Source organism: Rhinatrema bivittatum, chromosome 1, assembly GCF_901001135.1.
Source record: "Rhinatrema bivittatum chromosome 1, aRhiBiv1.1, whole genome shotgun sequence".
In the NCBI taxonomy this organism is placed as follows: Eukaryota; Metazoa; Chordata; class Amphibia; order Gymnophiona; family Rhinatrematidae; genus Rhinatrema; species Rhinatrema bivittatum.
The window spans coordinates 818,204,743-818,220,418 of NC_042615.1; the positions used below are offsets into that span (position 1 = coordinate 818,204,743).

At 52.4% G+C, this 15,676-nt stretch overlaps 1 protein-coding gene across 7 annotated transcripts in view; it reads right to left on the bottom strand.

Annotated features, from left to right (window-relative positions):
• Positions 1-15,676, bottom strand: part of LOC115078839 (phospholipid-transporting ATPase ID-like) — a 215,351-nt gene that overhangs the window by 77,162 nt on the left and 122,513 nt on the right. For all 7 annotated transcript variants that reach the window (XM_029581907.1, XM_029581893.1, XM_029581903.1 and 4 more), the window contains 5 exons: positions 15,312-15,508; positions 12,996-13,204; positions 6,140-6,183; positions 4,916-5,081; positions 3,326-3,514 (listed from right to left, as the gene is read on the bottom strand). In XM_029581907.1, the coding sequence (XP_029437767.1) occupies positions 3,326-3,514; positions 4,916-5,081; positions 6,140-6,183; positions 12,996-13,204; positions 15,312-15,508 (805 nt within the window). The remainder of the gene's footprint in view (positions 1-3,325; positions 3,515-4,915; positions 5,082-6,139; positions 6,184-12,995; positions 13,205-15,311; positions 15,509-15,676) is intronic.

Genomic DNA, 15,676 nt, shown 5'->3' on the forward strand with positions numbered 1-15,676 from the left:
CTGGCCATGACTGCCGAACTCAACATGCGACAGCGAACGCAGCAAGTCATACAGCGCATCTGCCACGTACATGACAGACGCCTCCATGCGATCTGCATCCGATGTATCGGGACCAGGAGATGCATCCTGGAAATTCTGCACCCATCTCAGTCATGCTCTCTGCATAAAGCCTGAACAAACGGCAGCCCGGAGCCCCAAGGCTGCACTCTCAAAAACCCTCTTAAGGTGAAGTTCCAACTTCCAATCCTGGACATCCTTGAGGGCAGTGGCCCCCTCCACCGGAATCGTAGTTTTTTTTTAGTGACCGCGGAAACTGCCGCATCAACCTGTGGAAGCGCAAAAAGCTCCAAGGTCTGTTCTGGCAACGGGTAGAGCTTGGCCATAGCCCTACCTACCCTCAAGCCGGAGTCCGGGGAATCCCACTCATGCTCAATCAACTGCCGCACCGACCTATGATATGGGAAGGCGGAAGGAGGAGCCCGAAGACTGTCCAGAACGGGGTCCGCACCATCCAATTCTGGAACCTCCTGAGGGGGTTTTAAACCCAGCTCCTCAAGGACCTGCGGAAGCAGAAGTGCCAACTCCTCCCTCCGGAACAACCGGAGAATCTTGGGATCATCCCCCTCTGCCACCGATGGCATCCCAGTGTCATCACCTTGGTCCGGAGAAGTCAGATCCTGTGCTGAGGAGCCTGGCACTGCACCTGCCGGAGGGGCCAGGACCTGCTAGCCCCCTGCTGCCCCCCCGGAGCTCGGCACGATTGGGTTGCCCCGGAGGCCGCAGACCCGGACCTTGAGGAGCCAAATGCCAAGGTGACCCCCCTAAACCATCCCTACTGCGCTAGATAAGCCTGGTGCAGCAGGAAAATAAAATCCAGAGAAAAAGGACACGAACCCGGAGGCAAAATGGGGATCTTGTCTCCCCCAGGCCCCTGAGGTAAAGGACCTGGATGACCTGCCCCTCCGGAGAGCCCTTGCGCATCGGGGGGTCCAGGGTGAACCGGGGAGAGCCGCGGTGGTAGATCTTCCTCCCCCTCCAAAGATGGCGGCGCACGTGAAACCAGCACCAAAATGGCCGCCGCTCCTGGCTCGAGGGAGCTGGCAGCTCCGGGATCCTTGGTAGGCTGAAAAAACGGCCCGACCATGGCGGGCATGCGCTTACACAAGTGCCGGTGTTTAGCAACCCCCAGGAGGAGTGAGGGCCCTTCCCCCCCCCGAAATACAGCTCGAGCAGAGTCCCGACCAACTGAGTTGTGCTGGGACCGCCCCACACGCATGGCAAGCCGAGCCGTGAACCATGCCGGCAAAGGCAGAAAAAACAAGAAACTAAAAAAAAAAAAAAAATCGCTCTCAAAAACCGACGCGACCAGCGGGAGGGAAGCCGCCTCGGAGCCTTACCCTTCAGCAGACTTCCTCTTCCTATGAAGAAACTTTTTTTTTTTCAAACAAGTTAAAACTAAAAAACAGTGACAGGAAGATTGCCTCCTAAGCTGAAAGGAGCTGCCCAGTAGAAATCAGCTTTCTGTATAAGGAGGCAATCCCCTGAAAGGAAAAAGATGTAGGGCTGGAAGCCGCACGGCCGGCCTCGTGAGGGGAGGGATCTGGACCACCAGATGTAAACCCTACGGCACCAAATTGGACCTTAACTGGTCCACCTCAACCGAACAAGGAATGGTTCCATAGGGAACCAGTCCCCTGGGAGGAAGGCTCACCGAAAAGGAGAAAAAACCTAAAAGCAAGGGTAAAGAAAAAAAGACTGCAGGTTTATGCACCCGCCATCTGCTGGAGACAGAGAAATACTGAGCTCACGCAGAGCTGGCACCAGGGCTTATCAAGCAGTGTCAGTGAGGCTTTTCTCTGTCTCCATCTGCTGGCAGGGATGAATAAGCCCAGGAGTCTGCACTGATCAGAGTACTTTGAAGGCAGTTATTACTTGGGAACTGCACACCCCTCATTCAGGCTCCAATCATCAGACTATGCATTATAAATGAGAACGTCAGTGTAAGTTCATGTCCCTGTGTGTTGGGGATAACAAGGTGATCACTGCACCTTCCCACTGTGCTGGGGTCACGCCTCCGTCCTGTGAGCTCTGGATACAGAGGGAGAACGCTTTCTGGCCATGTGACTATTGCTCCTTATCCGGTAGGCCCTGGACATAGGGAGGTAGATCCTCTGCTGGCCGGTGAGCGAGAAAGATACACGTATATCCAGCAGGGTTTAGCTGGACGAGTCTGCCGCTGCATATACCCAGCTAAATTTATCCAAGTAACTTTGGGACAATGATTTTTCTGACCTACGTTTACCTGGTTACTGCTGAATATCAGTGCTGCCTGCATACATTTCAGCCATGGCCCTCGCCCTGCCTCGTTTCATCCAGTTACATTTTGTGCAGGGTAAAACTGTGCTTGTGAGAGAGGCATGAAATTCAAATTTCGGGTTTTCTCCAGCTAACTGCAAACTTAGCCATACAAATCCTTTTGAATATCAACCTCAGAGTGACTATTACTCTGTACCTTGTGTAAAATGCAGGTCACGTATTATGCAGGAACGTGACTGTTATTACTACTGTGTATAATTTGGACAGTGGGCAAGTATAATGCTTACTACATTTGCTTAACTACCTAGTATTAATACTCGACCTGTATTACTCTGGGTATGCACTTTATATAGGTTTATTACTACTTGCGCTGTGTATATTACTCCAGGTGAGCACTTTATACAGGGTATTACTACTTGCCGTGTGGGTATTACTATTGGTGTGCACTTTATACAGGGCATTACTATTTGCACTGTGGGTATTACTCCATGTGAGCATTTTATACAGGGTGTTACTACTTGATGTGTGATTATTACTCTTGGTGTACATTTTGTTCAGGGTGAGTATTACTCTGGGTGTGCCTTATGTACAGGGTGAGCATTATTGCTTGCGGTGCGAGTATTGCTCCGGGGCGTGCGCGTAATACGGGACATTACCACTTGCTGTGCATCTATTACTCTGGCTGTGAATTTTACTACTTGCTGGGGTATTAATCTATTCAGGGTGAGTGTTACTGTGTGTCTCGTGGACAGAGGCCCAGCTGCTGTGATAGTAAGCGTGCACTACTCGCGTTCCTGCACCTCCAAGCCTTCGGGTGTTTCTGGGCAGAGTAACCGGCGTTTCTTCCTCTCTGCTCTTCCACCATTCAGCAGCGCTCTGGGCTCCCGCGGGGGAGTGAACGCTACATCCGCTCCTGGGCTGCTTTCTCCTGGCCAGCGGGGAGCGTGAAGGCGCAACTCTGCACGAAGCCGGACTATAAAGGGAACGCTCGGGGGGGTGGGAAACGCACCGATCACAGACATCCTCTTGCGCACGTTGTTGAAGTCCAGGATCGCCAGGAGCTCGTAGGTTTTCGTCTTTCCCATTTCCACCACGGTGATGGTCTCGGGGGTGCGGGAGCGGAAGACGAAGCCGAAGTTCCTGGCCGCGGTGACCAGAGCCCCCTCGTCTGGGGACTGGGCCTGATACACCAGCTCACCTGCAGGGAAGGCCAAAGGGAAAATGTGAGATCGGGAGCGGAGAGCGAAAAAAAAACAGAGCTGGCAGAAGCGCTCGTCGGGATGCAGGGAGTTCTGTGCCAGCCTGAGACAAAGCAGCAGCAGCAGCAGTTGTGCAAGTGCTCAGGAATTAAAGGGATTACGCTGGACCAGGAGAATTCAAGCTCTTAGCTAGCCCTCGGGCAATCAGTCTCTTCGGTGGCATTTTAATAGATCTGCTTGCTTTTTTTTGGGAGGGGGATGTTCTCACCCGGGTAAAACAGAGTCTGGTGGCAGACAGACAGCATCCTGTCTGCCTGGTTTAATCCAATCCCCTGTGGAATTTGCCACAGACCCCAGCTGACACCTGCCCTCCCTTTCATTATTTCCCCCTGCCACCACGGGAGAGAGACAGTGCCAGGCCGTTTTTTTCTCCCACGGATGTCGGAAAGCCACGTAATACAGAGCCCCCCTGTGGCTTAAAGGGAAAAGTGCAACGTACCTTCCCTGGGTATAATAACTGTGCCATATGTGCAGAGGTCGCACAGCAGACAGTGACACTGGCCGTGTGTTAGACTGCTAACTTGTTAAGTTTAATAGCTTTACAGCCATAGCACTGCAGCCCCCAGGAACACTCATGTTTAAGGAAAGCCATGCGTCTTGTATTTTGCTAAAGCAGATTGCGCATGCATTTCCACGGAGTATGGAAAGGGCCTCTTACTCTGGTCACCCTAGTCACAAATGATCTCACCCAGCACCAGGTACCACTGGCTCCTACAGTGCCTGCGATTGCATTTGTGATACCGCGGCCAAGAAAAGCTAAAACCCTGGCAGCGTGACATGTTCGGGGGAGTGGTGGGGGTCGCTGCGTAACCAATCTGAAAAGTACAAGCTGTGTAACACCGAGTGCTTGCTACCTGTGCCTCTCAAAAGGCTGCACGGCTTTCTTTCCCGGGCTGCTCTTCCAGTGACCGCCAGGTGTCACTGTACGAGGGTTTTGCCTCCCATTCTCCCTCGCCCCCTCCCCCGCATCACTTTCCCACGCCAGTGCTCGAGGGCCAACAGGGCTGAGCTGCTTTTCAGGACAACAAAAATAGGAAAACTGACCAGACACCGAGGGCAAAGCATAGGAATACAAATAAATATCAGCTGAAGGCTCAGTGAGGCTTTCCGGGCAACCCGATCAGTTTGCGGTTCACCCACCTCCGTCCCAGGAGTAGGTGTCTCGGTCAGGGAAATGCTACTCAGGTCTTATCCTTGGCCATGCAGAGCTCGAGCCAGCGGGGGCCCATTGAGCTGGCCCACATCACAAGCCTTTAAATCATACATGAGCTGGTCACAAACACCACCCATCGCCCAAGCCGTCGCCCCCCCCCTCCCCCGTGGACATCCCGTGGGCTCACCTTCCCTCTTCTCCTCCGACATGGCCGTGTGGCAGAGCGCCAGCAGGCGGAAGAACTCCTGGGTGGAGACCTCTTCCAGCTTCACCGACTCCACCAGGCTGTGGTCGTGGAACACAAACTTGGGGTCGGCCAGGGGGTTGAAGGAGAAGTCCACCTTCTCTGTGTACTGCGGAAGGGAGAGGAGGGAACAGAGCTGCTTGATAAATGTGCTTTCCTACCCTGCTCATCTGCAAACACCAGCAGAGGAGAGAGGCACTGGGTCTGTTCTGTCCCCAGCAGTGGGTACATGTTTTTATCTGTACATATTGTAGTTTAACTGTGTTTAGTGCAGTCCTCCCTTCTGAGGATTCTTGATGCTGAAACACTTTTTGTAACCCATGATAAAAATCTGTGAGCCTTTGCCTTTAAGAGGAGCCTTTGCCCTTAAGAGAAGCTCCCTCCCCCTCGGAAGAGCTTGAATGCCCCTCAATCTAACTTGAGTCTTCCTAGGTGCCTTATAAGCTCAAGGGACTGCCCTTCATGTTCCTCGTGTCACATGGTTCTTAGGCTCGCTGCCATTGGACCTTGCCCCCTGTCCTCAGCTTGTGGAGGCGTTTCCTTTAGCAGCAAGAGTTCAGTTCACCCCACACTTCCTTCTGAGCCAGCAGCACTCTATAAAACTCCCTGAAACGATCAGGTTTTTACCTTTTCTCTTACTGCCTTCATCTGAAGACTAAATCAGCCTCATATCCTTCATGCTTCCTACCTCTGCCATAAACCAACTCCTGCAACATAAAATATTCCCTTCTCCCTCCTGCTATCCTGTCTCCAGTTACCAAAGATCTTTGCCTTGGGGCTTACGTTTGAGATGCAACAATTGTAAGTAGAATCTACCTGTACAATAAATAATTTCAAACTTAAAGAATCTTTGTCTTGAGGACTGATTGGAGAAAACGTTTAGCTGCCTGGATGGCAAACTCGGATGTCTGCCTGATCCAGAACAGGGCCAGCCATGGACACTGCAGGGCTGGCTGCAGACGTCAATACTCATTAAAACATGAAAGGCCTCTGGAGACGCTAAAACGTTCAAACTGAAAACCTTCTCCGATGGCACTGCACTCAGCCGTTATAGCTGTGCCTGGGGGGGGGGGCTGAAGGTGAAAACGTCCATGTGCCCAGATTCGGCAGCACTGCCACATTTTTGGAAGTTAAATGAGCAAAAGAAGCACAGTATATCCCCCTTACCTCCGTGATCTCGAGCCTGTTTCCGGCAAAGTCAGTGACATCGCCTGCAGACAGAGAACAAGACAGAAAAGCTTAGACCAGGCAGTAAAATGGCTGGTGTGGGAGGTGGGGATCCCAGCCTCCAGAGATAGGATTTTTGTCATGAAGGGGAAGGGTAGGGGGATAGTTCCTGGTGCCAATTTCAAAACATTGAGTTCCATTTTAAGATACATTCCGAATAGCAAAGTTAGCCACATAAATGTATCCGGCTAACTTTGGAGGTAAATTCAATAGTGCAGCTGCGTCCCAATGCTCCCAAGGGAAAATAGCTACAACCCAAGAGGTATAACTAACTTCAGGTCAAATAACATGGTGTGCAATTTTTTAAGTTTTGTTATTGCGATCCGAGAGAGACAGAATTCATGTTGTAGCATTTAGGCTATGCAGCGCATCAAATGGTATCCCTGAATTAAAGTGCACAAGATGACAATGTGGATATAGAATTGGTTGGTGTATGCAATTAAATACAGACATACAGAAAGGATACAACGATAAATTGGAGCCCCTGATGCAGCCCTATTGAAAGAGGGCGAAACTCAGCCAGAGTCGGGCTTGTTTGCACATTCTTGTCTCTATACAATAAAGAAATCCAGATCGGACATTTGGCTGCTTATTTTGTAATTTTGCCCTCACGGCTTTGTTAGGCAACCTTCCTTGCTGTTTTTTCAGTGCAATTTTTTAAGCAAGCTGTGTTATTTGATTTGCTTTGTTTAGTGTATTAATGAGCTGATTGCCATGGATTTGATTGGTAATCAGTTCATTATAATACGCACAGTACCGGGGCTGAAAAAATGCAGGGTATTTCAAGTACCTTGCGTAATCCCTGAGTGAATGAGCCCCTTAGCTTGTAAACTGTCCTAAGGACAGGGACCTACCTACTGGACCTAAACGTGGCTCGCTTTGAGTTTGGATTTGGAAAAGCGAGTAATTCAATCCAAATCCACACTCACAGCTGAAACGAGAATGACAAATTCCCCTCAAAGAACGCCCTTATCGTTTAGAAGACTAGGAGTCCTCGTCAGCTCCGTCACCACTCCGGACCTGGCCCTTCTGGCTCAGATGATCATGTCCATTTACAAGCAAAGTTATTTTTATCTGGGATAACTCGAGGCGTGACGGGCACATCCTGAAAATGTTTGGCACTCTCTTTCACTAACCTTGATCAAGTGAGCAGACAAGAATAGGCTTTCCCTGCTCCGTGTGTACGGACGTCTCCTGTCATCATTTGAACAAGGCAGAGTTCTATCGGATCTGGGAGAAAGTAGACTGCCAAGCAGGAAGCGGCACCTTCCAGCGACCCACTGGATGAATGAGCCAGCCACGCTGGAAGTGGGCTCTGAAGAAAAACATTGGTCTCACCTGCAGCTCTGAAGAAGGGATGTGACCTCGGAATCTCCTAGACTACAACATCTTTGGATAATTCTTAGGCCGGGCCAATAAAAAGACCATCGTTACTGCGAGAAGTGGTGCGCTAGACCACTGCCACCACTACTACTGCTAACATTTCTAGTGTGCTGCTAGGCATATGCAACAGTGAACGGATGCCCAGAAGAGAGAATTCCTGCTCTGTGGAGTTTACAATCTGGCCGAGACACCAATTCACAGGTCACACAGATTCATTTCTAGTCATCACAACTGCTAAAAGGCTAAAATTTGTAAGTCATGGATTTTGAATTTAAAAGCTTTCTCAGAAAGGTGGATTTTTAGGTGGGACTTGAATATTGCTAGACCTATACGTTCTCGATTCCGGGGCCAGCGTCGGTATACTCCGTGTGGGCGGGTGGGGTGGTTCCCCTAGGGGTTATTCTTCCCGATCTCAGTCCTGGTCACTGCCCTTTCGAGGGCGGCGGCCCTTTCGCGAGGGCCAGCCAGTACGCTGCACCCCCAAGCCTGCCACGCAATGAAGTTCAGCTGATTCATTCTTTGGCCCCCCCCCCCCCTTCTCGGCGGCCGCCTTTCCCAGTTTCTCGAGAAATGGGTCAAAATCACGTCGGATCAGCAGGTCCTCGACATTATCAGAGCCTCCTTTCCAGCAGGTGGAGACAGACAAAAACTGAAAGGATATCCTATATCAGGACAGAGCCTATCCTCTAACCCTTCAGTATAACGCATGTCAAAGCAGAAAACAATAAACCCAAAGTAGGATCGAGCAAGTAACCATAAAGCTCAATGGAGCAACCGTAGAACAATAGAGTAAACATGATCGAAACTAAACGCTCTTGCATAAACTTGGTACTTGAAAAAACCAAGGCTTCCGGTGTATTTGCTCAGTATTCTTGCACAAAAGTAACGTCTGAGAACCTGCAACCTGCAAGAAAATAAGCTTCGAGAGGACAGAAAAAGACAACAGACAGGGAAGGGCGTCTGGACTGATCCGTGGTACTACAGGAACAAAAATTAACAGGTAAGAACTAATTTTCCTTTCCCTGTACGTACCCGGATCAGTCCAGACTGTGGGATGTACCAAAGCTTCCCTAAACCGGGTGGGACCGAGACAGTCCCGCTCGAAGCACTTGTCACCCGAAAGAGCCAAAGACCGGAGCTTGCACATCCAGAAGGTAGTGTCGAGCAAAGGTATGCAGAGACGTCCAAGTGGCGGCCCTGCAAATCTCCTGCGGAGAGACCGACTGGCTCTCCGCCCAGGAGGTAGCTTGAGAACGCAGTGAATGGGGCCTTCAGGCCCTCGGGGATCGCCCGACCTTGGCAAAGATAGGCCGAAGAGATCGCTTCCTTCAACCACCTGGCAATAGTGGTCTTAGAAGCCGGTTTACTCCGATTGGGCCCACTCCAGAGGACGAAAAGATGGTCTGAAACCCGAAAGTCGTTGGTAACCTGGAGATAGCGAAGCAGGACCCGTTTGACATCTAAGCGACGAAGATCGCCCCCAGTCGTACCCGCAATCTCCTCTGGGGAAAACGCAGGGAGTTCTACCGACTGGTTGACGTGGAAGGTGGAGACCACTTTGGGCAAGAAGGAAGGGACCATCTTGAGAGAGACCCCTGAATCGGAAAAACGCAAGAAGGGCTCCCGACAGGACAACACTTGAATCTCAGAGACCCGCCGAGCGGAGGAGATAGAAACCAGGAAGACAGTCTTCAGCGTAAGGTCTTTTAGCGTGGCATGGTGCAGGGGTTTGAACGGAGCCGTACAGAGGGCCCAAAGGACTAGGTTAAGACTCCACGACGGGCAAGTGGCACGAGAGGGGGGACGGAGATGTTTAACGCCCCTCAGAAACCAAATCACGTCCGGATGGCCCGCTAAGGGATAACCGTCCACCCGACCCAGGAGAGAACCGAGCGTGGAGACCTGTACTCGCAGAGAACTGAAGGAGAGGCCCTTGGAGAGACCCTTCTGAAGAAAAGAGAGAACCACAGAGACCGGGGCGGAGCGCGCTGGGATACCCGATTCCGCACAAGCAGACTCAAAAACCTTCCAGATGCGCACGTAGGCCAGGGAAGTCGACTGTTTCCGGGCCCGAAGCAAGGTGGAGATGACCTCCTCCTTATAGCCCTTACGCCTCAGGTGTCGCCGTTCAAAAGCCAGGCCGCTAGACAGAAGCGATCGGCCTGGTCGAAAAATACAGACCCCTGCCGAAGAAGACGAGGTAGGGGCCGTCCGTCGCCAGGTTGATGAGATCTGCGAACCATGGTCTTCGCGGCCACTTGGGAGCTACCAGAACCATGGGTCTCCGGTGGAGTTCGATTCTCCTGAGAACTTTTCCCACCAGAGGCCACAGAGGGAAAACTTACAGAAGGACATCCGCTGGCCAAGGAAGAGCTAGAGCGTCCACTCCCTCTGAGCCGTGCTCCCTCCAACGGCTGAAGAACCGATTGGCCTTGGAGTTGCACAGGGTCGCCATTAAGTCAAAGTGGGGGGCCGCCTCCGCCTCCAAGAGTTCCCACTCCCCCAAATCGAGCGATTGACGGCTAGGAAATCGGCTTGAACATTGTCCTTGCCCGCGATGTGGGAGGCCGCCAGGCACCAGATTCTGTTCCGCCCAAGCGAAGAGACGGCTGGTTTCCAGGGCCACCGGGGGACTGCGAGTGCCCCCTTGTCAATTGATGTAGGCCACCGTGGTGGAGTTGTCGGACAGGACTCTTACCACCTTGCCGCGGAGCAGGGAGAGGAACTCCTGAAGGGCCAGGCAAACCGCCAGGGTCTCCAAGCGATTGATGTGCCAGCGAGACTGAGTCGGCGACCAGGTTCCCTGGGTGGACTGGGAGAGACAGACCGCACCTCAGCCTGACAGACTGGCGTCTGTGGTAACTATCGTCCACTGTGGCGCTTGGAGAGGCATCCCCTGGAGGAGATGAGGGAGCGACAGCCACCACTGCAAGTCGTCGACTGTAGAGTCCAAGAACGGAAGGACCATGTGAAACAGTTGTGACACCGGCTGCCAACGGGACAGCAAAGCTTTCTGTAACGGACGCATATGAGCAAAAGCCCAGGGGACGAGGTCGATGGTGGAAGACATGGATCCCAAAACCTGCAGGTAGTCCCAGGCCGTCGGGAAAGGGAGCACAATCAGATTCTGGATCTGTTCGATCAGCTTGAGGGCTCGTGTACGCGGTAAGAAGACCTTGCCTACTCAGGTGTCCAAGTGGGCTCCCAGGAACTCTAACTCCTGGGAGGGCTGAAGGTGGCTCTTGGAGAAGTTCACTATCCACCCGAGAGATGCGAGGAGAGATAACACGTGATCCACCGCCTGTTGACAAGAGGCTGCTGACTTGGCCCTGATGAGTCAGTCGTCCAGGTAGGGATGAACAAGGATTCCCTCCCGGCGAAGAGCCACCGCGACCACCACCATGACCTTGGTAAAGGTGCGAGGCGCGGTTGCGAGGCCGAAAGGAAGCGCCCGAAACTGGAAGTCCTGGTACGTACGTGGAGACAGACAAAAACTGAAAGGATATCCTATATGAGGACAGAGCCTATCCTCTAACCCTTCAGTATTCATCTGTCTCCAGCAGGTGTAGCAGCTTCCCTTCGGTTCTCTGCCTTAGGCTAGTCAGCCTTCTCTTTCTTCTTTCCTTACGGATCAAGCAAGTGCTTGTTCTTATTTTCCTTCGTATTAAAGGAAATTCTTTCTTTAGTGAGTTTTTCTTTTCTTCAGTGGGAGACGGTTCCGTCTCCCGGCTCTTGCCGGTCTCAGGGGGGGCTTTGCCCCTTGTGCGCTGCATAGCCTGAGTCCGTACTCGCTTCCAGGTGTGGGGACCAAGTCTCTCCGGGTCTCGTCTCCCCCCCCTCTGGCTGCTGAGAGGGTTTAGAAACCCAATTGCAAATAAGTTGGCGGTAGGGGAATACCTGCAACTTATAATAAAAATTGAAAGTTGAAATTTCCTGTTCTATTTAATGTTTTCTTTTTACAACTGAGCGCAGCAGTCTCCACCTGCTGGAAAGGAGGCTCAATCCACAGTCTGGACTGATCCGGGTACGTACAGTTTATGACTGTCTGGCAGCCATACCCGCATTCACTCAACACCAAAGCTCGGAATAACTTGTTGGCGTTACATTGACCATGGAGGTGCTACCCGAAAAGGATGGCATCCCGGCCTGGATGCAACTTGGATGGTGTCCTAAGTCTATAGACTGACCCAGTGCGGCACACTGACAGGGGAGGGAAGGTGGGAGGGGTTGTTAGCTGAATATTATTAGCTGTCTGTTTGTACAAATCTGTTAATGTTTGTGATGTGATATGCTATGGTTCTTGTCATTTCCTTCTTAACGGAAAAAGGATAAATAAAGGATTAAAAAAAAAATGGGGGAAAATCCCCCATAGCACATGGCCAGAGCAGTATGACTAGGGGGCGTGGGGTGGGAGATAGGAGGGTGGCGGTGGGGTGAGGAGAGATCTAGAGTCCGCTTTGAAGTGAAATATACCTCGGGGGGGGGGGGGGGGGGAAGCACAAAGGGTCCCCGGGGAGCTGCTTGTTTTTAATGAATTTGGGAGGTGGGGGAGGACTGAGTGCTAACCCAACATTCTTTTAATTATTTTGGGGGTGGGTGGGGAGATCAGGGTATACCCCTGGCTGGCCTTGTTATTTTATTTTCTAGTTTTAATTATCCGGCTATAAGCCGATCTCCAGGTAAACTTTCCCAGATATCTGGAGCCCAGACGCGTCTCTTTGTGAACTTTCACTGAATCTGGACCCGAGGCACCGCCGTCCTGCCGGTGCTCGGAAGGAAGGCTGGGGAGGGACTCGGCGTGGACAGTCCATCCTGTATACACTGTATAAATGTTGTACTTTGTCACTGTTCCTTGGTTTCTAGATCCAGGTCTTAGGTAGAGTTGCCTAAGGAATATGCAGCGCAGTGGGGTTTATAATAAAATGACTGGAAGTTGGCAATCGTTCTGCTCTGTGGTCTTGCATAGCCATAGAGAGGTCAATATTCAAAGCGCGGGCAGCGCTATTTAGCTGGATAAGCGGGACTTAGGCAGCTACGTAGTGGCGGCTGAATATGCGAGCACGTGAGAGAGAGAGAGTGGTCTGGAGGGAAAAGCCAGGTCTTGGAGTCAGAAGATGGGGGGGCGGGGAGGAGGGAAGAAAGACATTCCACAGGGAACATGAGAAAGGGAGAAAAGAGGGAACAGGGGGAAGGTTGGAGGAGTGCCAGGTAGATGCACATAGACAGGGTCGGTTTGAAGGCCCAGGATCTCCAGCTGGGAGGAGGAAGAGAAAAGTACGGAAGGGATGACTGGGTGAGAGTGGGCAGCAACCCCAGCGAGGTAATCTCAGAGAGAGAGAGAGAGAGAGAGAGTGGAGAAGACTGGACAAGGCGGAGAAAGCACTGAAGCTGGAGAGAGCTGTGGCTTCTGTACCGTAGGATCTGCCGGCGATGGAGCACTTGTTGAAAGTCATGATGTTCTGCGTGAGCGTCCCCGTTTTATCAGAGAAGATATACTTGATCTGTCCTAGCTCCTCGTTCAGGGTGGTGGTGCGGGCCTCTGCCGGTGTGTCCTTCTTGGGGTAATACATTTTGCGATCCCAGTTAATGTAGAAACTGTTTCCCAGCCGGATGATCTCTACACTGGTAAAATGGCAGGACAGGAGGGGGAAGAGAGAGAGAGAGAATGGATGAATGGCTAGGGAGGGAATCCTTCATGCCCTCAAGAACAAAACCAACAGCCACAATCGGCGGATCGGAAGGCTTCGATACTTAATAATCAGGCCGTGTGAAGACAAGGAACAAATGCATTAAACCCGAGGAGGGTTTAATGCATTTGTCCAACATCCAGACTGGCTGAGGGACCGGCTGGGTGCCAGCACCCTGCGGCTAACCTTTACCCCGCAACACCAAGGCGCCCCTCGTCCGGAGTGACGCTTCTTACGTTTTGACCAGCAACTGTTACTTTTATCCCATGGCCTCCCTCTTCAAAGCTGAGACTCTCTCTCTGAGGAGATTTCAGATGCCGGCCCCCTTTCTGTGCTTGCCATCTTTCTTTTCCCCCCAAGCCTTGGATGGGGCAGCACAGCGCAGATGCAGCGGCTCCGGCAGGGAATTAATCACCAGGGAATGGATGCCCAGCGCAAGCAAAAATATCTAGAACGTGCCAGAGATTTTGATTTCTTGCCTGTCTTTCCTTCCCGATGCCTCCCACCATCCCCCTGATGGCTCTGCCCAGCCGAGTTACCTACATTGCTGTGAAAGCTAATCGCCACCAGGGGGAGCCGTTTAGCTGCTGTAGGCCGCAGCCTCCCTTGTTCTCTTCCACATGGATCAGACCGGCTAGGCGGCCACCGGTGCCCCGCTCCGCTCTGGGTGCCGGGCAAGACACGTGCTGCCTCATTACCTCACCCATCGCCTCTGCTGGATTTGTTTATTTAGCTCGGGACTTTTCATTGGTAACTGAAGGCAAATTCCGTTCAGGGATGGTAGGATTTACTGCCCCTGGGGGTGGCACACTAGCCAGTGCTGGGGGCTTTGCGCTATACAGAAGGGCTGGAAAGCAGCTTGAATGGGGCCGTGTTTACATGTGCACAGAATGGGGGCGGCCATGTTTTATGCCAACATGGAGGCTTTTGTTTCTGGCCCGGGCCTTCTTAATCCCCCTACACTGTTGGCGAAAGAGCCAGGTGAGTTCGGGTGTGTGCTGTGAAAACTGAGTTTCCAGAGAGGAAATAACCCATTCCCTCACCTCAGACTCGTATTCCCTTCCTCTCTCTCCTCCTTAACAGGGAATCACGTCCCAGCCGTGCAAAGAGGGTGTAGCGCAAGCAAAGCCAAGCCACTCCGCCATCCCCTGATGAAATGACTGCAGCCGGCAGGGCGTGGGAGTGTCTGGGATCGGTGGCAGAGCATACTGCAGGTGAGCAAAGCCTTTACAGCGAGAGAGAGCAATGGAGGTGCCTGCCGATGAGGACACCTTGGCCTGCCCAGTCTGAGGAGGGATTCCAGCCCGGTGACCAACCAGCCATGGAAGCTCGACCAGCCACAGGACATTGCGCTTTTCCAAGCCAGTTTTATTGTCTCCCTTCTTTGGTTTTTGGGTACATGAAGGCACAAGTTTCCAGACCTTCTCTCCTCCCCTACTCCCGACCCTCTCCTTACCACAGCCCTCTCTATCTGCCCCCAGCATGCCCGGGTTCTGCCACAGGACTGGTTTCCACCCCCTCTGCTGGCGGGTTACTCTCCGCATCTCCCTCTCAGTGGAGCAGCATTTTCTCCCGTTTCCTCTGTGCCGCCCTTCTTCCCCCCCCCCCCCCCCCGGCACTGAATGCCCTCTCTCTCTCTACGGGAACTGCCCCTTCCTGATAAACATCAAATACCTCTTTTATGATGAGGGGTAGCACTGAAGTCTATGTTAAAGGGGAGAGACAATCTGGTCCCTTATGCTGCGGCCTTTGACTTATAAATAGCAGAGGATGTGGCGGAAAAGGGAAAATAGCGGCAGGTGTGCCTGATGGCTCCCTGAAGAGAGCTGGATGAGCTGGGGTAAAGGAAGGAGGATGAACTTGGTGCCATTCTCTTCCCCTAGCTGGGTGGTAAGGAGCCCCTGGGGGTACGTTCCTAGAACGGGCCTCGGCCAGGAGCTGGCAGGCTCCCCGTACCCCCCCGGGCCCCCCCCCCCCCCCCCACACGAGTGGCCCAGGTACCCGGCCACGCCCAGAAGCCATGCAGCGGCGAGGTCACTTACCTGACGTAGAGCGAGATGGGGACCACCGTGTTGAGGATGATGACGTACGACCAGAACATGAGGAAGCCGGAGAAGGATGAGTTGGTGACCCCTTCCTGCCACGGCAGGTAGACCTGGAAGTAGTAGCCCTTGTTGTATTCCCAAATACTGTTCCCGACCGCCAGGATGGTGCACATAATGGCGAGAAAGCCAAAAATCTGCGGAAGAAAGAAAGAAAGAAAGAGATTGGTAGGGGGTTTGCATTTTGTGGGGACAGCGGCCCTGACATCACCGAGCCAGAGGGACGCGTGCCCCTTCCCTCACGGTCACGCCGGGGCACTGCTCAGGTACTGACCCAGCCTTTTCCACTGTTATTTATTATAAAA